Below are 22088 nucleotides of genomic sequence, written 5' to 3'. Positions count from 1 at the left end.
GCGTGGGACCTTGATAAGTCTGGTAATTGGAGCGCGGCCTCCCAAAGTCTGTGTCCGCCCAAGTACAAGAAGAATACAAGCCAGCTCAGCCGATCAAAAGGATTGTGAAGAGGCTTTGCTCCAAGGGAGGGTCAAACACAAGAGTGAGCCAATGTGTTGAATAGGAAGAGAACACACCATCTCCAAACCCCACTCACTTGCAAAGGAGTAAAGGTGAGAAACAAAAGCAAAGTAAGATGTTTAAAAAACTTATACCCATGGCAAAGCCGGGCAGATAAGCTAAAACCAAAAAGGTTGGCATAGGTAAAAAAAGAAAGGGAGAGAGTTAGGGGATTCAGCCACAGGAAGACAAACGTCTGTTATGTTGGCCTGAAAAAGGACAGAAGTAAGTGGCAATGTTTAGGTTGAACACTTTTGTCATGCACTTTGCGTATTACTGTATAGCATTTGGCGCTAATTCAAACTCTAGCACATTGTACTATAGGTATGTAGCAAGTCCATAACTATTAATATGTCTGAACTCCAAGCTGAAGGCACCTGAGCAGTGCCTCTTAGTGATGGAGATTGACGAGCAAGACTGAAGGGCTGATGATGAGGTGCTGCTCGCTCAGAGTTTGACACAGACTTGACCCTCCTCAACATAACTTTTCTCCAGTGCTTACTTTCTAACTGACTGTTTTGAAGTCTGAAGGAGGCAGAATGGTGGCCAAAGCAGATGAAATATGTGAAGTACGACTGTTCTCCTTACATCATGGAGGTGACGCTTTGGCCTGAGTACCTCTTTTTAACTGAGCATGGCAAGTGCTAGCTGAACAAGTGGGATGTCATCCACAGTCAGAGCAATTCTTCTTTCCACTTCTGGGCAATTTAACCAAGTTGTTCAATGTCTAGGTGCTACCCTGAGATTGAGGGGTTTCATAATGGGAGGCCCTCCAACATTGTTAGTTTAAGCAGTTTTCTGTGGAGCTTGTAAGCGATAAAACAAATGAGCAGATGCCTTGATTCATGTGCTTCCAACACTCTGGTTGTGCACTGTGGTATATATATTTACACATATATCTTGATACACTCTTACCTGTTCTTTCCTAACTCCTTTTCATCTTGTTTTAGCAGGATAAAATGGTGAAATATATAGAGGTATTTTTACTTGATTCCCATTTGAAAGATTTTGTAGCCATTATTTGATTTTTCCATTCTTCTTTTCACTATGCAGCTACTTTCTCCTTTCCTTTCTCATCTTAATGCTTTCATCCCGACTTATTATCGGTTACGTTCTCTGACTGCTTTGCAGGATTGTCATTTAGACACAAGACAGTAGAACTCTAGCAGCTGCTCCCTGGAAGCAATGCAGTGGTTCATCATCTTTAGCTGGGTTCATATATTGACTTGCAGTTCTATTGTTCTGGCACTTTACCTGCTGTCTCCCAGGTTGGTATGGTGTAGAGAATGCTACTCAACCTACCAATTTTGATGGAGATCCCTGCTATACCGTATTCTGCCAGAGCTTAAGATTCAGCAGCTTCAGGCTGTCCTTAACACAGGTGACTAGCTCAACTAGACCTATTCATTCAGAAAACCCTAACTGGGTGGATTGCTCCCGTCTGTCTTGGGACAGCCTAAAAATAGAACTTATGCAATAAAGAGGGTCCTGCCACAAAAGAAGTACAAAACACAGGAAGGTTGGGAGGGGGTCTTATTAACCAATGAGGTATTTTAAAATGGTGACGCCCAAGTAAACTTTACCAAAGAGGAAGAATGCCTTCAAAGTAACACTGCCATTGTTTCCTGCTTAGACTATTTTTACCTGATGTACATTTATACTTTGCTGTTTGTTTCCACTTGCCCCAGGCCAGAGGATGAGCGTAAGAGACTGCTTCAGGGTACTGGTGTGCCTGAGGTGGTAAAGAAGGACCTTGACAACATGCACTTGGAGTATTCCACCATAGTGCTGCCCTTCATGAGGTCCTACCCAGATCTTTTCCAGCCAGAAACTCATACTGCCGAGCTGTATAAGAAGCTGGTGGCTTTTGTCATGGCTTACAGGTGAGCTGCCAAGTAACAGATAAGAAAAGCGACATGTTGGGTGCCCGGCACAACCATCGTGCATTGCTGCACTATCGTCCCTTGTCTTCATATCTGTTGTAAACTAAAATAAGTGAAAATTTAAATACAGACAGGTTACTTTTATATTGCTTACTACCACAACTTTGTTGTTTCTTGGCTATCTATTAGTGATTTCCATCTGTAAGAAAGCCTTTCAGAGTTCACTGTATTTTGTAAATCAAAACTAATCTTCAGTTGTACTACCATTTAAAAAAAAAATATATATATATCTTCAACGGCAACAATAGTAAAACACACCTCACCTTCTACACTCACACTTTTGTGTGATCCATGTTGTGTACTCTTCCCCAGTGTATATTGCTTGCTTTGGCGAGATGATGCACTGTACCTAACATGTTCTCCCTTGACTCTCACCCAAAGCTTTCAAGAGCCCGAAGACGAACAACAAATGAAACAGCCCATCCCTCCTATGATGGTCCCTGTGGGAGATATCCTAAATCACGTGGCTGACCACAATGCACATTTGGAATTTTCTAAGGTAAATTGTGGGCTGTAAGGTCATAAACAGTATAGTTATTGGTAAGCTCAGCACTTTATTTATTTAAAATACATTTTGGAAGGCATAAGATCTTGAGAAATGTAAGAACTTAATAAATGTGCCATTCAGACTTAGTGGAGTTTTTCAAGTGTGTTACATAGTGGGGATGATATGGCAAGAGTCTTAAAACGTATGTGTGTTTGACGACTATTCAAAAGGCTTCCAGATGATTATTTCTGACCTTTTCCACCATGACCTGGAAAAAGGAAAGTATGTGTGTGAATTTGATTGTGTGTTCTATTTGCCTTCTGGACTTTATTGAAGGGTAGTGAGAGGTTTATGGCTTTCAGGTAGTTTTCAACTTTAAATGTTGGTGTGTGGGTAAAGTATTTAGCCACTTGAGAAAAAACCTTTTAGACCTAAATTGTGACTCGTTATTGAGATCACAATTCATGTATGTAATATAAATACCAACTTCCTCTAAAAACAACAGATAAAAAGATGTTATTGTTGCTATCCAGTATGTTAGATCCATTCATTCATCTGCTGTGTTGAGCTGCACAATCATAAAGCCTCCCAGCAGTGATCTTCCGACACTTGATGTGTGATTACATCACAAATAACATCACTGCTGACATCGCATGACCATTTTCCTATCAGCAAATGGATGTCCTTTTAACATATTTTTGGAGAAAGATGTGTCAGCTGGCAGCTAACTCCCCTCAATGTAGTAAATTGAAACCACCTTTATTTCTATTCTTTCCAGACAAATATGGAGAAGAACATTTGTCTGTAGCATCAGTGAGGTCATCACCGATGTCCGTGACAGTCATGTAACATTAGCAGCGATGTCATACCGCAGTGTCTCTCATAAGAAATACATATCATCACAGACATTGTTTGTAATGTGAATACTGCAGTACAACTTCTAACATCCTGGTGCCCCTGCAGCCAGTTAGTCTAGAAACCAGACGATAGTTCAATTCTCAACAGATCTGGAAACGGGGAATCAATTTAGGCTTTAGCAATGTTGATAATGGTAATGTGATGTTCGAGGCATGTGGGCTGCTGAATTCATATCTGTGCATAGATCGCCGCCTAGTGTTGGGTCCGGATGTTTGCACGTTGTTGTCCTGGAAGAGTCTTCGAGGTATCCTGGGATAGGTGACTCCTCCCCTGGACTACAGTGCGCATGGGCATCCTCTCCATCCTCAGATTGTTTTTTTCCGCCATTGGGTTCGGATGTGCTATCTTAACTCAAGTTAGGAAAAACTTTATCGAGGCCAAAAGGCCTTTAGTTCGCGTCGGTACTGTTTTCTCGATCGGTTTCGATACTCCTTTGTTAGTTAACTAACTTTCAGAACCGACTTTTCGCATCTTACCTGCCCATCGACGACATCGACGATGGAATCGAGGACACCATTCAAGAGATGTCCGGTATGCAATGCGAAATATCCCCACATCGACGTCCATCCGGTGTGCAACAAATGCCTTTCGCCGGATCACGACGAATCGACATGCATGGCCTGTGCCCGGTTCCGTTCCAAGAAGACTCTACGGAATCGACGAGCGGCAAAACTCGAAGCGCAGCACGCGGCACCGGCCCCGGCAGACTTCTTCAACGCCGAGACCGAAGATGTCGAAGAATTGGAGATCCTACCCTCCAGTCCCGTTTCCGAACATGACTCCGGATCGAACGACGTCGACGAATCACTCTTTCGCAGAGATGAAGACGACACCGAGGTAGGAGACTACGATGAGGCCTTAGGGGCCGAAGAGAGTAGCTCCAATGACGAGCAAGGCCTACCCGTTCAGACTGAAGAGAGCCCAGTGCCACAGTCTATGGCTCCGGTCGAGGGATCGCCTTCGGGCCTTACCCGAGACCTATCCCGCAGTTCTTCGGCCCCGCCCTCAGGCCCGGCCTCGGACATTCAGCGGCAGCCATTATTACCTAAACCGGCTGGTTTCCCTTCTTCCAAACCGAAACCGAAAGCTGCACTGGTTCCATTGAAACCGAAACCAAAAGTGGCGCTGGTCGGATCGAGGCCTTCCACACCTTCGACGCCAGCGAAACGCGTCGGCACCGAGCGCACCAAGCGAGACTTCCATGCTGAACTTGAAGCGGCCAACGTCGGAGTCGGCATACGGAAAAAGGCCTTCGGTGCCAACAAACCTGATCGGCTCCCGGCGTCGACGCCATCGACTCCGACACCAAAGGTCACACTGCCGGCTGCGTCTCACATCGCTTCCACGGCAACACCAAAGCCTCATGCATCGAAGACGTCGACGGCCATTCCCGCCCCTCGACTCGATGACCCACCGGCGCCGAATAAGTCCACGACCGCCTCTACAGACCTGGTCGGCGCGAAAGCCTCAAAGGCGCTCCAAGTGCGACCTGTTGCGGCACAAAGCAGCAAAACCAAAACGGTCCTCCAGGACACGTCGGGCTCCGGCCCAATAAAAGCTCCAGCAGCCTCTTCGGCGCCAGCCAACATTACTTTTGGCCTGCCTCCGTCCACGATCCCAAAAATATTCCAACTCAGGACACGGGTCACCCACACCACAACTACACCTGCTGAGACGTCTCCGTCACATGTCATCAACGCCAACACCGGCAGGATGGTTATCCACGAACGGAGGATAACTTCGGAGCCACCTTTGGACCCTTTCCGGATCCCACTAAAAAGGAAGCTGCCTGTGGACTCAGAACCTCTCCTAAGCGAATCTTTCCACTCGCCCTACCAGGATCCACAATCATTCTCTCCCACACACTCCGACACAGATTTGTTGGAGGACTACATGGGTGACCAAGTCCCCTACCACAGAGACATAGACCCTGATGACCAACAGGACCCTGATCAAACTTGGGGCGGCCCTGCAGATCCAGGTGCACCTCTAGATGCACAGGACCCACAACTCTATGGGGCGAAAACATCTCCCACAGAGGACACTGCGGCGTTCAACGCTCTTATCGAACGTGCCGCAAATAATCATGGAGTGCAGCTTCACTCTGACACCATCGAGGACGACTTTCTTATGGACACCTTCGCATCCTCAGAAAGACATGTAAAAACTCTGCCCATGTTGAAAGGGGTCCTCAAACCAGCCAAGGACATCTTCAAAGAACCCACCAGGGCACGAGTGATAAACCCCAGGATCGATAAGAAATACAGATCGGCGCCTGGGGACCCTACTTACATCAGAGGCCAATTACCACTAGACTCCATTGTCGTAGCGAATGCTCGCAAGAGGGCACACTCGCAGACGACAGGTGACGCTCCTCCCCCGGACAAAGAGTCCAAGGTGTTAGAGACCTCTGGCAAGCGAGTTGCCGCCCAGGCTGCCAACATATGGCGCATAGCCAACACTCAAGCGCTCCTCGCCTGCTACGATAGAGCGCACTATGACACATTGGAGCAACTACTCCAACATCTCCCTGACCAGTACAAAGAAGGTGCAGAAATTCTTATCAGAGAGGGACAGCTACTCACAAATGCTTCCATCAAGTGTGCACTAGATGCCGCAGACACGGCTGCCAGGGCCATAAACACAAGCGTCATGCTGCGACGACATGCCTGGTTGCGAATCTCCGGATTCAAACCTGAGGTGCAAAATAATATACTCAACCAGCCTGTCAACCCCGACTATTTATTCGGACCGGAGGTTGACACCACCCTTGAGAAAATAAAAAAGGACACGGACACCGCAAAGTCCATGGGGGCTCTCCAGACTCAGTCCTTTCGGAGCAGCTCCTTTCGTCGCCCCGGAAATAGAGGAGCAGGTAGAGGACAGGGGTCACAGCAGACATACAACAAGGGCAATACACAAACCACCTACGATAAAAACACCCGGGGTGGATATCGTGGCTCCAGTACGAAGGGAAGAGGACGCGGCTACGGCAACACCAGGTCCTCCCCCAAGAACAAGCAGTGACGCCCTCTTCCCTTCCTCCCGACCACATAACACCTGTCGGGGGAAGGCTACAAAGGTTCCTGTCCACGTGGAACTCCATCACCACGGACAGGTGGGTCAAAGATATTGTCAAATACGGTTACTGTCTAGAGCTAACCTCCACTCCACCCACAATTCCTCCAAGAAACCGTCCTATGTCCTCAGAGCACTTAACGCTCTTACAGCAGGAGGTGCAAAGTATGCTTCTAAAAGGCGCTATAGAGGTCGTACCCGTCCACGAGCAGGGTACGGGAGTGTACTCCCTCTACTTTTTAATACCGAAAAAGGACGGGTCACTCAGACCTATACTAGACCTAAGACCCCTGAACCGGTACATTCTTTCCGAGCACTTTCACATGCTCACTCTCCAGCAAGTCCTCCCGCTTCTCAAGCAGGGAGACTTCCTAGCCACGCTGGACCTCAAGGATGCGTATTTCCACATACCCATTCACCCCTCACACACAAAATACCTCAGGTTCACTGTTCAGGGGCAGCACTACCAATTCAAAGTCCTTCCCTTCGGCGTGACAACAGCACCCAGGGTTTTCACGAAGTGCCTAGCTACTGTGGCGGCACATCTACGGAGGCAGCACGTACACGTCTACCCCTACCTGGACGACTGGCTCGTCCAAGCACAATCAGCCCAGCAATGTGCCAACCACATGTCCCGCACCATTCACCTCCTTCACAGTCTGGGATTCTCACTAAATTACCCGAAATCCCATCTCCAGCCCGCACACGTACAACAGTACCTAGGTGCGACTATAGACACTCTGGCGGCCACAGCTCAGCCAAATTTAGTGAGGATCAACAGCATGCAAATGCTGATCTCCAGGTTCAAACCCCAACACTCACTTCCAGCACGAGTGTTCATGCAGTTGATAGGCATGATGGCCTCCTGCATTTTCATAGTCCCACACGCGAGATTACATATGCGCCCGCTTCAGGAGTGCTTAGCACGTCAGTGGAATCGAGCTCAAGGACAGTTGAAAGACCTAGTGTTGGTGAGCGGTCGGGCATACAACTCTCTGCATTGGTGGAATCCTCAAAACCTTTGCAAGGGCCGACCGTTCCAAGAGCCTGTTCCACAAATAGTACTGACAGCGGAACCGTCTCTCCAGGGATGGGGAGCTCATGTACTCCACTACACAGTGCAGGGACTATGGACGACACAACAGAAGAAGATGCACATCAACCTTCTGGAACTGATGGCAATCTTCCTGGCCATGAAGGCATTCAAAGTACATCTGTGCAACAAAGTCGTGTTGATCCGAACGGACAACATGACTGCCATGTACTACATACAGAAGCAGGGAGGAACACACTCTCCACAGTTGTCTCATCTGGCTCAGAGCATGTGGAAGTGGGCCATTCAGAGGAACATGTTCCTCATGGCAGAGCACCTCCCGGGCAAGGACAACCAGATGGCGGATCTGCTCAGCAGACACAGCCACCAGATGCACGAGTGGGAGCTACACCCTTCAGTACTCCAACCGTACTTCCAGCAGTGGGGTCATCCAGAGATAGACCTCTTCGCCACAAGCGAAAACGCAAAATGCCAAAGCTTTGCCGCCAGGTTCCCACATCCGCAGTCGCAGGGCAATGCGATATGGATGAACTGGTCCGGCAGATTTGCGTACGCTTTTCCCCCAGCGCCGTTGATACCGCTGGTGGCTCGCAAACTCAGACAACACTCCCTGACACTCGTCCTAGTTGCTCCTACGTGGGCACGCCAGCCATGGTACACCACCTTCCTCAAACTTTCCGTGGTGCCGCATCAAAGGCTGCGGATCAAACCCGCGCATTTGACGCAGAACCATGGACAGATTCAGCACCCAGATCCGCAACAGCTGAACTGGCAATCTGGCTCCTGAAGTCCTAGAGTTTGGCTACCTCAACCTGCCACCTGACTGTATGGACATCATCAAGGAGGCCAGGAGACCCACTACAAGAGCTTGCTATGCAGCCAAATGGAAAAGGTTCGTCATTTATTGCAGTAATAATGACATTAACCCGCTGGACGCATCCATCCAAAACATCATTTGTTACCTCTTACACCTATACCGATGCAATCTGGCGTACACCTCTATACGTGTCCATTTGACCGCAATATCAGCCTATCTGCAAACCAGGCAGCACCTCTCACTATTCAGAGTGCCTGCCATCAAAGCATTCTTGGAAGGACTCAAACGAGTCATTCCACCAAGCCACCCACCGGCTCCAATGTGGAACCTCAACCTGGTCCTCACACGCCTGATGGGTCCACCCTTTGAACCTCTCCACTCATGCGAGATTCAATTCCTCACCTGGAAAGTAGCTTTCCTGGTAGCAATCACTTCTTTAAGAAGAGTTAGTGAACTCCAGGCACTAACAGTTCAAGAGCCATTTATACAGGTTCACGCCAACAGGGTCGTACTACGTACCAACCCCAAATTCATGCCCAAGGTAATCTCGCAGTTCCACATGAATCAAACTATTGAACTGCCCGTTTTCTTCCAAAACCCACAAACTGTCGCGGAAAGAGCACTCCATACACTAGACGTAAGGAGGGCCCTCATGTACTACATCGACAGGACTAAACCCTTTAGGAAGACAAAACAACTGTTCGTTGCCTTTGCCCCACACCACAAGGGTAACGCCATCTCCAAAGCAGGGATAGCCAGATGGATAGTTAAGTGTATTCAAATTTGTTATCAAAAGGCAAAACGCACATTAACTATTCCCCCACGAGCCCACTCAACACGTAAGTTAGGGGCCTCCATGGCTTTTCTAGGAAATATTCCCCTGCATGATATATGTAGAGCAGCCACCTGGTCCACCACACACACATTTACCAAACACTATTGTGTAGATGTGCAATCAAAACAGCAGGCAGCTGTAGGACAGGCTGTTCTCAAAACCCTTTTTCAGACCGCTGCAGCTGGCACTGGTAGCCGCCGCTAATAGAGGGCACTGCTATACATTCTATGCACAGATATGAATTCAGCAGCCCACATGCCTCGAACTGAATATGCTACTTACCAGTATGCATCTGTTCTTGGCATGTAGGGCTGCTGACATTCATATCGCCCTCCCTCCTCCCCGGCGCCTGTAGCAGCTGCAGCTCTCAGAATTACTGTAAGCATGGTCATCACTTTCTGTATCTACTCCATCACTGCCACAATGGCGAAAAACAATCTGAGGATGGAGAGGATGCCCATGCGCACTGTAGTCCCGGGGAGGAGTCACCTATCCCAGGATACCTCGAAGACTCTTCCAGGACAACAACGTGCAAACATCCGGACCCAACACTAGGCGGCGATCTATGCACAGATATGAATGTCAGCAGCCCTACATGCCAAGAACAGATGCATACTGGTAAGTAGCATATTCAATCTGTCATCACTGTTATTTGTCACAGTGTGTGACGACGTCATGAATAGTAAAGTAAGTGAAGTTATGAAAGAATATTTCACCATAAATTATGTTCAGAGGTTTCTGTTTCTATGTGGTTTTCTTTTTGGAGGGGAGTCGATTGTCGCCATAGCATCCATACAACCAAAGCTTTTGCGGGAAATTTGTTTCTTCAATATAACTTTATTTGGGATGCGGTTAAACAATTATCATTTCCTTGAAGTTCTTTAAAGAATGTTGTTGCTTTCTAGTGACTTAATTTGGTTCGACACCACGGTACTCATGTAGTTCTCTGCAGAGGATCAAAGGCCAAGCCCTGCGCCCAGAGGTTTGCGTGTCTCAGGTTATGGATGTTTGCTACACCCCAAGCCCTGCTGTGCATGGCTGAAGATTACCCAGTGGGCTGTGGTGTATTTTTCCCTGTGCCCATGCCCAGAACTCAGCAGGCATGTCCTGCATCCAGGTATTGGACATTTGGCAACACCTTGTGTGGAGTACTAATGCTTGGTACCCCTGCCCTCAGCACCCGCTAGAGTACTTGCACATGTAGTAGCCTTCAGCCATGCCCAGGGTCCAGTACACCTGCCTCGAATACCTGTTGTCATGAGTATAAATCCTGTAATTTTGACCATACTGAGTGCAGTTTTTCAAGGTCACTCCTCTCCAGACCATTCTAAAGATCAAAATGTTTTTTTAATTTTTTTTTTTATAGGACTGGAGACGGGGAACTTGCCACAAGTGTAATACAAAATGTGAAAGTGTGCATATCTGATTGTGAAACTAAATGTAGGTGTTTTTAGGTGAACAGAGATGGGTGTAATGCTTTTTGTGTGGGAACTGCCCCACCCCTACCTAAAGTAACCAACCTACAACCACTTACCCTCTATACTCTACCTTAGCTGCAAAGAATTTGTTTTTACGGCACAGTGTTTGAGTCCCTCTAAGGCTGACATTTTTTTTCACATGTATCAACATTACATTTAAGCTAATCCTTCATCAAAATGCTTCTTTTGGAGCTTGAATAAGAATTATAACATAAACCCTCATTTGTCTGGCCAGTCTGATTGAAAGTTATTTGCTTTAGTAGGAAAGTTTCTTGAAGATTAGTAATCTAAAAACTCTTTTTCTATAGGCTGTTCATCTCGACCTTGGCATGCTGTTCTTTTTGTATATGTATTATACATACATACATATATTCATGTACATATAATGGAGGAATGGCCGCATATTCAAATCTTAATGTTTTGGAGCAGTTGTATTGTTTATTCTTGGCTCTTAGTTCCAAACGTGGTGCAGATTGGTTAAGGAAGGTCGAGCTTTATTAGTCTAAATGACCCTTGGAAAGTTACACAGAAGATCCATGTTCATGTTTTTGTACTTCTGTAGAGCAAAAACTGATGGACAGTTTAATGCCAAACGTATAAACTACACTAACCCCAGCGGTTATTTGAAGAGGGAACAAGAGGCACAGGGCGCCAGGAGCAAGCCAGCCTCCAACACAAAATGTTAAACACAAGTGGGGCCGCTCCCAGAATAGTGACCAAATGGTGCTCAAAATTAAATTGTGAGTGTTGACATCTCACAAAAAGTGAAGGACTGACCTCACACACCACCTGGTGTCATGCTTCATCATGGGCAGTCCTCACCCTCTAAAACCTTGGTTTGATAGAGGGCGGGCATACACCTGACGACAGGGATGCACTTCTAAACTAAGTGGGGGCCCGTGAGTAGTGAATGTGATTTAAAAACCATTACTGTTGTTGACTTAATTTTAATAAGGTGAACAACTGTATGGTATTAAAAAGGTGAGCGGTGACTTGGGGAAATTATTGTCCCCTCACCGTGGTGAAAAGGGTCAACATGTTTCTGCCTTGTGTCCCCAAAGGGTACGTGGCATTCTTCAGGACCTATTCTAAAGCGGGCTCCGTCCTGACCAACCTTGTGATAAGAGAAAACCGTGGGGTGACCTTTTTCAATCTCCACTTCAGAAGGGCTCCATTGTCCACCTGTAAGAAAAAAGGAGAAAGAGCACAGAAAGGACCATAAGAGATTTCCTTGGTCACTTACAATAGATTTATTCGAAACCACAGTAATTAACATGCGTGGCTATATGTACGTGACACATGTCCGTCATCTGTGCACACACGGTTAAAATGGAGAGAAGTCCTCTCTTTATACCTTACTTACCTTACCAAACTTAACCTGAGAATCGACTTTTTATCAGAATAAATGTATTTTATGGTAAATCAGTTCAGTAGTTTTTGAATTGTTAAAGCAGTGTAGACTCAGATTCAACAATAGTAAGTATGGAAGTAGCGCTAAATTCTTTAACCAGTTTGTGAACCTTTGTTATGGGAAACATTTTTGGTGGCTTACGCTTCTGGTTCAGAAGTTAATGGTGCACTCAACCTCATCTGACTGGAGGAGGTAGGAGGTATTCCACGACACTGGCTGTTAAACTCGCAAAACCAAACCTGCAGTTTATGAAATTTTCTCTGCAACAACTTTTTGAAATGTCCATTTGAAGGCAAGCTGTTGATAGATTAACCACATGGGGGTGTTAAAATAAGTTCCATCGCATAAGTGCTAGGTACTTTAGAACCACAATTCCACCAAGTCAATGACTATTTGATAGCTACGGGGGTGCAAGATTGTAGCCTCCGGGAAAGGAGATAACAAGTTCAAACAATCGAATTACCAAAATACCCATAAACCAAAAAATGTGTAGCTGGATAGTAAATCCACAAAGTTTACTGGGTTCATGATTTGTGTTGATCAGGAAACAGGATCTGGTTTCTGGCGGTTTCTCAAAAAATAACCATGATCTCACGTAGCATTGTAATATCCTACAATAACCCTTATAACCTTCTTTCGTCAGCTCATTGTAAAACCCTCTTGGTTCATGTGGAACTATTAATGTAGTCTCAATGGATCTTAAACAAGAATTACTTCTTTTATATTTATGTAAATATTCAATGGTGTATGTGGTGCCAAAGATATGGCTACTGAATAGCAGCAATAGCTGACTCTAAGCCTCCTATTCACAGCAGACATTAATGTCACCTATTTCTCTGACACCATCAAAGATATATTTTGGTCATCGCATGATATGTTAACAAAAACGTGAAAGCTCCAGATGATACTGACCAACATTCTTGCTTCGTATACAAGTGGTAGCACTTATTGACGATCAAGTAATCATGCACTCTATCTGTATTTGATTAGCCGAACTGATAGGAAGCATTAAGGGTGCTTTTATTTTTTTCACACAGGACTACTGATTGTTTACTAAATTTTTGTTTAATAAATGATAAAGCGAAAGTTCTGTGTTATTTGTCACGAGGTTAGATTTATCTACAATTAGGACTTTTTGAGGACTAGATTATGATCAGATATGTCTTAATGTATAAAACCATAGAACCTCAAGGTGGTGTACTGTACTTGTGTCTTGAGCAAAGACCAACAAAATAAATGTAAAGATAACTTTGCTTTAGCTTATATTGCCACAATAGTTCCATCTAATAGATCGGTCAGGTACTTCTAGACATTTGTAAATGTTTTAACATTACAGCTTAAATGGAAAAAACTGAGACACCTCTTAATATCCAATTATTCTGTCTTACTTCTGTCTGTAATGAGTCTTTGTGCGTAGAAGTAATTTTACCAGTGCAGCTTTTATTGCTGGGTAACCTATCATTCTCCTTGTATCAGCTAGGTTGTTTCTTGTTTTTGTCAGAACTTACTATGTGTGGGTGTGTATCGTTTGATTTCGCCCTTTCAGAATTATCTACGAATGGTGACTACTAGAAAGATCAGCAAAGGCCAAGAAATTTTCAATACCTATGGACAAATGGCGAACTGGCAGCTACTACACATGTATGGATTTGCTGAGCCTTATCCTAGCAACACCAATGATTGCGCTGATATCCAAATGGAGACTATGCGTGCTGCCGCAATGCAGGGTTAGTAAACACACAACTTTGTTTGGTGCGTCAGAAAGCACTACTACCTCAAAAGTGTTAATTTGTGCAATTTAAAGGTTACATGTCAGTCGTGTAAGGACACCTCTTGTATTCATCTCCTAACTAATGCTTGCCAGTGCGGGAGATCAGTCAAGTAGTAGTTCTCAAATGGATGGTACAATCATTGGGGAATAGGTCTCACCCAGTGATTGCTACCTATAAAGTAGTAAAATGTTTACAGTGGTGGGAAGTAAAGAAGATTCTGATTATATGCTTCTTTACAGAAGGTTCATGACTTTGACCATTGTCAATGATGCCCAACACAATTGCTGGGCACACTTTTTAAAAAAAAATACGCACATCAAGGGGTCATGGTGGGGAAGTGCAAAACTGTACTTTAAGCTTTGGAGGTCAGAATCGGGTTCCACTTTATTATGTCATTCTAAAGTCCGGACCAGAGAGATGTGGTACAGACGCTAAAGGACAATGCCTCATAATAAAATCATACCCTCTCTTGAATGCTTTATTCAATGGCCTGTTGCTCAAAAGGTCTACCTGGCAGCGTATCTTGTACAATGCGAAATTATTGACATTGCATATGCACTAAGCAGGTTGGAGGGGCTCACCCTAATGGTAGTTACATCAACCATTGTTAGACAACATCTTTGGACAGTGAGGGCATCTTTCATAAACAGATTAACATCAAGATTAATATAAAAAAATCCCAGACTTTGGGTCAAGGTACCCACACATCCTCTCCAGGCTAAATGCACCATAAATGTATTGGGCATGACTCTCTGTACACTTTACCAAGATTCTACTAATTACACGAGTGTTAAGCAAATCACATACCACTTTAATTGTAATAGCACTAGTCTGGGTCGATATGCCATGGTAATCATGCCAGAGGAACATGCCCATAGTGCAATTTCAGGAATTGATACCACTTGCAAATTTAGTAACCGTGTAGAAATGTGCAAAGTGCACTTCCAAAACTTGGTGAACTTGACAGTGTGGCTCCTAAAGTCAATGAATTTAGATTTTGTTTTAAAGATATTTTTTGAGCTTTTTGGAGTAGTACACACAAAAGACAAAATAGCAGATTCTGTGGTTACGAATCCAGTCTGAGAGCTCTAGAACATATATATTGTACAATGGTATCTTCGCATTCGGAGACTGAGAAAAGATTCTGTTCATGACCAATGATAGGCATGAGATCCTGTGGGTGTGTCAAAGTTAATACATGGAATCACTCTGAGTACTATGAAACTGATGAGTAATGAAGTAACTTACATAGGGAACAAATAGGGGCACATCCGAGCTTGGAAGGGTGACGCCAGTCCAGAGAGGAAGGTGACAAGGAGATTATTCATCAACAGTTAGTTTGAGTATCTATTCAAGTGAGCGGGAAGGAGGGTCCGGGCTGTTGGCACAGTCCATGGGTGTATGCAGAACCCCAAGAGGAGGTGGTGGGCCAGTCTCAGTATAAAGAGAGAGGGAAGTGAGGTGCAGCCCCTCTGTGAGGTGCTTTGGGTATTGTGGGATAATGCCCTGGGTTGGGAGGGGCAAAGAGAAACAGTTCTCATGAACTAGATGTCTGGATTCTGGGGTACAAAGGTAGGTATCCGTGGATAGCTCAGAAATATTTGGATTGATGGTCCCATTAGGAGGGAAAAGTATTTTCTCTGGTGTTACCACCCAGTGCCAACCAGACCTTGTCCCACACTTTCATAATTTTGTATTTCCGTAGGCCCCTACTGTCCTCCCTATTGAGTGTTTTGCTTTCCGCTTGGGAGCATTGGAATATTCTTGATTGCCAGTACGGTGCTGAATGAGCCACAGATGACTTCCACTGGGATGTAATTGCCGTTTTGGTCAGAAGGAGAACCAGGTCTAAGAATCTCAAGGTTGCTCTACGTCTCAAACGGGTGTCAAAAGATTTCCAGTACACAGTGTTCCATGTGGTTTGAAGGGAGTATGCATTTACGTTTTGTCAAATCTTGAAACTCCTAGGACCAGAAAGTCGTCAATGATAGGCAATCTCATGACATGTTGTAGGAAAGTAGGATCTGCTTATTATTATTACCCCCACTTTTTACTAAATGTGATACTGTTTTTGACTAAGCAAAAACCAAAGGAAATGATAGACGGAGTGTTGAACATTGCAAGCACTCACCCCCAGTCAACTGATCTGGGTTTAATCCATCACCGTTCTTTAGCCCACTCCGCCACCCCAGTTCAGACATGGCCATATGCAAATCAGTCTGACCCTGTGCCTCATGGGAACAGTCCAGCCCGAACTGCCAAGCCATGTCTTCCCTGGACCGGAAACAAGCTTCCTAGGACCGGTTTCTGGCATTTCAGCCGTCTTCAGCCAGGCTTGCTTGAATCCAGTGGCAAAGTGAGCAAGGGACTCACGTCTGAGCATACCCTGCCAACTTATGGCGAACAAAGCAAAAACCAAAGGAAATGATAGACGGAGTGTTGAACATTGCAAGCACTCACCCCCAGTCATTTGGTATTGCTTTGTTCGCCATAAGTTGGCAGGGTATGCTCAGACGTGAGTCCCTTGCTCACTTTGCCACTGGATTCAAGCAAGCCTGGCTGAAGACGGCTGAAATGCCAGAAACCGGTCCTAGGAAGCTTGTTTCCGGTCCAGGGAAGACATGGCTTGGCAGTTCGGGCTGGACGGTGATGGATTAAACCCAGATCAGTTGACTGGGGGTGAGTGCTTGCAATGTTCAACACTCCGTCCATCATTCCCTTTTGGTACTGTTTTTGACTAGTCTGACTGGGATCCTGCTAATCAGTGCCCCAGTCTATCTGCTTTCTCCCTAAACTGTTATGTTATGTACTTGGGTACACTCCAGATTGGATACAAGGGTATCCTTGTCAGTCCCTAGTATATGGTACCCATGTACTCAGGGCATAGGTACCCCAGAGACCTCCCATGGGCTGGCGCATGTGTTATGCCACCCATGAGACGCCATGCAAAATGGAACCTACAGGCCTGCCATTGCAGCCTGTGTAAGTTGGTGCATGCACCACTTACTTAAGATATAGGTTTACTATATCTAAGGGTCACTGCACTTAAAACCTATAAGTCACCCCTCTAGCAGACCTTTACAATCCTGAAGGTAGGGTGCTTGGTTCTAAGTGAGAGGGTGCCACTGCATGAGTAGGACACCCCTGCAGCCTACGGAGTCCATTCTCCTGGATTGTCAGTGAGGCAGCCATTTACGACATATAGAGTCACATTATGTGACAGCGTGATGACCAACTCTAAAACAGCTGAAACTAACCCTAACGTGTTTGATGTCCCTGTGCATAGCCCAGTTCAAACCATTCCTGGGAGCCGTTGGCTCCTGCTCTGGCGTGACACTGGACAAAGGACATGGGAGTAACCTCCCCACTGTCAGACCCTCCCCTGGGAGTGTTCCATAAATCGGTCCAACCCTCTCCCGTGGGTACAAAAGGCTTACCTGGCTGTAAGACCTTAGATTTGATGTGGACAAGATTCTGAACCAGAAACCACTGACCTTCGACCGTCTAGACACTCTGCACTAAGCTGGACTTCGTTTGGGCCCTACTTCGTCTCCCTCTCAGTCTGAAACATCGTCTGTGCCGGTGCACCATACAGGCTCCGTGCAGGACCTGTGGAGCATCAAGGACAACCGAAGATATCTCCCTTGGAGTGAAGGAGTCACTCCCCTTCATCTGCAGGCACCACATCACGACTGACCGATCTGCTGCTCCTGAGCTCCTATGGACTCTGAAGGCTCCAGTAACACAGGAGATGGGTTCCTACGTCCCTCGAGGTCCGAGCTGCCCTCTTACTAAGTTTGAGGCCAGAATCCCTCGTGGGGGCTGCAATACCCGTACCCCTGTGCACCGCATTCATTTGCAAGTGCATATGCTTGTTGGCGTTTCCCGAGCAAGTGCATTGGGCTCCGAGTAGCCCAAACCTCTGGCACTATTTCCTACCAAGAACTCCGGCCTCCTCGCACAGAGTGCTTCGTGGGCTGCTGTTGGGTGAAATCGCTCGAGGTCCTCTTGCGACTCCTGTGCCTCTGGCCTGTGATTACCCTTGAGGGTCAACTGTGCTTTTCTTGGGCTCCCCTGGTGGCTCCAGGCCTGCCCTAACTCCCCTGGCTTTGGTGCGTCTCCTGGACCTTGCTGGTCCGAACCGTAACCTTCTTTGACTTTCTGCGTGGAATGCTGTTGCCAAGGCTTGTTGGTGCTCCCGCGGGACACCAACCCCTCAGCACTCAACATCCTTCATGGGACTGCTTGTATCCAGCTCCTGATCGTTCTCGATGTCTCCTAGTCCCCGTGGCTGCAGAGTCGAGAACCCCCTCAATGCATCTGAAGCACCCGACAACCGCGGGCATTCGTCTACCGAGCCCCTGGTCACTCCTGAGTAACCCAGACTCTGTCCCCTCTGCTTTCAAGTACTCTTCGACAAGAATCCACCTTTGGATTCCAACTGACACTTTTTTTCCTTCCAGCAGCGGCTCTGCTTCGAAGTTTTCCATTGGGTTCAACTGCGGTTTCCGGCGCTACTTCAGACCTATGCACCGGCTTCCCTGGGGTAGGTAACTGGTACTACAGTATCCACGGGTGGGTGGCTCTCCAACCTCCTAACTTCCACGAGGTTTCTTCAAAGTCCACCTGGAAGGGTCCTTAAACTCTAAAACTTCAACCGCGACTTCCCCATAGAATTGAACGGAGCACGCGGTCGTGTTCCCACACTGCACCTGTCCTCCGTCGGGTCCCTACTTACTCACCTTGGGTGGTTCCTTGGGGCCCCAGCAATTCTACATCCTCTGGACACTGTCTTGACTCGAGTTGTGGTTCTTATACCACTATTTTAGTATATGGTTTGGTTCCACCCTTGGGCCCACTGTGTATTAGTGCTATTTACTATAGTTTATGTGCTTAAGTATTGTGTGCTTTGTGAGTATCTTCGTGTAGAAGATTCTGTGTCGTACGAGAGTGTTATATTAACAAATACATATTTTTATAACTGCTGTGTGCTTCTCCTTTCGTATAACCAATACAATAAGGTTGCATTCTGGTAAAACAAGCTGCTTAACATTCCTACAAGACTAAGCCTGAAGGCTGCTCTCCACAGCTACCACTTGGATAGCTTTCTAAGGTTATATTTGACCTCTTAAATTACCATAAGGGTTGTTTGGACTGGTGCAAAGTGCCCACTTTAATTAGTGGACAGTGTATACCAGGCCAACTTCTCGCACATGTTATGGAAGACTTCTGATTCCTGCAGGCAGAAGCCATGGGGAATGTTCTGTTAATACGGGATGTGGAAAGATAAGCTCGGTGGAGTATGAATAGCTGAATTAATTGAAATCGAGTATTACATGAGACTGTACATTAATATTCCAGAGCTTTAGCCCATTCCTTGTCATTCAAGACTTGTAGGATCTCAGTCACCTATGTCTCCCGAAGGTGTTACCATCTGCTCGACCTTCCTGTCGCATTCTAGCTGCGAAGGGTTCTATGGCAAGTGTGAATAACTGGGGAGGACGGCAACCTTGACCTGTCCCCTTACCGACTATTATTGGAAGTGAGACATTACCCTCCAGCTTTGACCCTAGCTGTAGGGACTGCATACAATTGAGGAATCCTGTGGATGTATTTTGACCCAAATCCAAATTGTTGGAGCACTTCGAAGAGTTAGGTCCAGTCTAGAGCATGGGTACTCGCAAACATTTTCCCAGAGGCAAAATGTTTGATCTTTGATATATCCGAGGGCAGCATTGATGCCAGTGGGGGCGAGAGGGTTGGGGGGATTGGTGTGTAAGGTGGGTATGGCGAAGCAAAGGATATAAATGTTGTGGCTGAATTGAACAATGTGAAACCAGAAAACCTGAGATTAATACCAGCTTCTCCTCTTTACCAAATTGGGCGATCCAAGGCAATTGTTTAATTTCACTTGCTCTCCTTTTTCTTCATTATTACAAATAAAAGGCACTGGAAATGCATGATTTCAGGGTGTATGCCATACAAAACCTTCTCCTGTGTTTGATTTAATAAACTATAATGTTAATCGGGTATAATAGGGGACAGCGGAGAACATGTCGGCTGCATGTCGGGCAGCCATGGGTGCCCAGCAGGGTGATCCCACAGTGAGGATGCGCCTTTCCTATCTGCACTTGCCTGGTTGTTACACCGGGTCTCCCTGGAGGTTAATGGGGCCGCCTGGGGGGCCTGATAATTTGGTCAGGCCCCAGGCGGAGACAGTGCCGGTCTGCTGCTCACAGGTTGAGGAGGCAGCAAGGGGGCTTCAGCGCTGCAGGTCGGCCAGCGCACATGCGCTGGGTAGAGGTAGAACAAGTCAGGCTGCCGGCTGGAGCTCGCCTGCGTCTTTCTCACCGATGCTTACAGAGAGCTTTCTCTGCTCCCAGTCCCTGGGAAATATCAGGAGGGTCGATTTTGAAGGAGGAGACTCTGAAACAGGGGGTGAGGAGCATTCATCATATGTAGGAAAGTGCTTTAATTACTGTTACACATTGCGTACCAAGAACATTGAGGCTGATAAGGTGTTTGTTGCTCCATACTTGCCTTCCGTGGTGGCCCCCAGTTTAAAAAAGAATTCAAGAAAGGGAAGCGATGTGTGCCTGGTGGGGTTGCAGTGGGTTTGAGCTCTGCTTCCCTACATGGTAAACCTGTAAGGTCTCCTGGTAAAAATCTAGGGGGCAGGGGCAAAAGGTCCTCCGCTCAGCAGATTAAAATAACCCCCTCCCTTAAATCCTTCTTTAGAGTTTTACCATGTTCAGCAAGCAGAGGGAGCCGTGAGCACTACCTTACAGCACAGTACTGGGATGGGGACCTCTGTACTAGCTCCCCCTAGCAGTAATCCCAATATCACGGATTGTCTGGTTTCAACTAGGCTCTCTGGGGAAGAAAGGTCCCTACCGAGGGGGACTCCTGTTCCTACCTGCAATAGGTTTGAAGCCTTGGCATCAAGTGTAGAGCCGGAGCTAGCGGAGGACTTGCTGTTGAGCGACCAATTGAGTAAAAATGGTGGAGAAACGCCCAAGAAAAAGGTAGATGATTCATTGATGGGCATCCTCTTGGGACTAGAAGAAGAAATACAAAATTGGTTCATGGTCTCAGAGGCTAATCAGGAGAACGTCCAAGCCTCATGCTCGGAGTTAGCGCAGATGCTCGATGCAGTTACTGCCCGCACTAAAGTACTGGAAGAGGAGGTAGGATAATTAAAGCGAGATGTGGCAAAAAAAGCCACTGACATTTCCATGTTGGCCAAACAAAATACAGCTCTGAGGGAGGACATTGCGAGGGTCAAATCATGTGAGGAGGAATAACTTAAGATTTTCGAATTTCCCTGAGGTAGAGGAGGGTACAGATATGAAGACTTTTATAAGCAAGTTCCTGCGAGATACAGCCCTAAAGGATAGGCCAGAGATCAACTTGGAGCAAGAGATGCAGAGAGCTCACAAGGATCCTTTCAGGCGGACCTCCAATGGACTAACCCAAGGAAGATCCTGGTAAACTTCCTCTCGTTCTCGGTTAAGGAAGCAATCTTGAGCGCAGCCTTATGGGAGGGTTCCTACACTGTTAATGGTCTTTCTCTCACAATCAGATCAGATATATGCAAAGCAGCAGAGCAGAGCAGAGGCCGTGGGATTTTGGCAAATGGATGGAGGATCTTCGGAAATTGGGGGGGGGAAATGTACAACTAAAATTCCCCGCACCTCTTCGTATTATATGGTAAAATTAAGTGTATAATCATTGTGCGGTCGAAGATGTGGATGCACTGATAGATTCCATCGAAAGGAGAGGACCCCAGAATCATTGATGGCACTCAATATCCGCTATACGGGGATAGGAATGGCTGGTGTAGCCTGCTGTGGTCAAAAACCATCTGTATGCCTACAAGATTTGGGAGGGTTTGCCTGTGTGGGGTAAGGGGGAGGAGATGAGATGAGATGGGGTGGGGGTGGAGGGGCACAGGGTGAGGAGCGGATGGGGGGAATCAAAACATATCCTCAATGTCACCAAGTAGGTTTTCTTTCCTTTAGAGATGGATTATTTGAAGAGGGACTACAAGAAAATGATGGCTGTGGGAGGTAGAAATGTTTTTTAACATGGAATATGAATGGTCTCCGGTCCCAAGCTAGGCAGAGAGTGGCTCC

General features: G+C 46.4%; 1 protein-coding gene across 2 annotated transcripts in view; it reads left to right on the top strand.

The window, feature by feature from the left end:
- The window catches only part of SETD6 (SET domain containing 6, protein lysine methyltransferase), a 134012-nt gene that overhangs the window by 53827 nt on the left and 58097 nt on the right, over positions 1–22088 (top strand). For both annotated transcript variants that reach the window (XM_085637396.1, XM_085637394.1), the window contains exons 5-7: positions 1849–2043; positions 2485–2602; positions 13728–13908. In XM_085637396.1, the coding sequence (XP_085493522.1) occupies positions 1849–2043; positions 2485–2602; positions 13728–13908 (494 nt within the window). The remainder of the gene's footprint in view (positions 1–1848; positions 2044–2484; positions 2603–13727; positions 13909–22088) is intronic.

The sequence above is a fragment of the Triturus cristatus genome, chromosome 12 (assembly GCF_964204655.1).
Source record: "Triturus cristatus chromosome 12, aTriCri1.1, whole genome shotgun sequence".
NCBI classification, from domain to species: domain Eukaryota; kingdom Metazoa; phylum Chordata; class Amphibia; order Caudata; family Salamandridae; genus Triturus; species Triturus cristatus.
The sequence above is the reverse complement of the archived record's forward strand: the minus strand, read 5'-3'. Positions and strand labels throughout refer to the sequence as shown.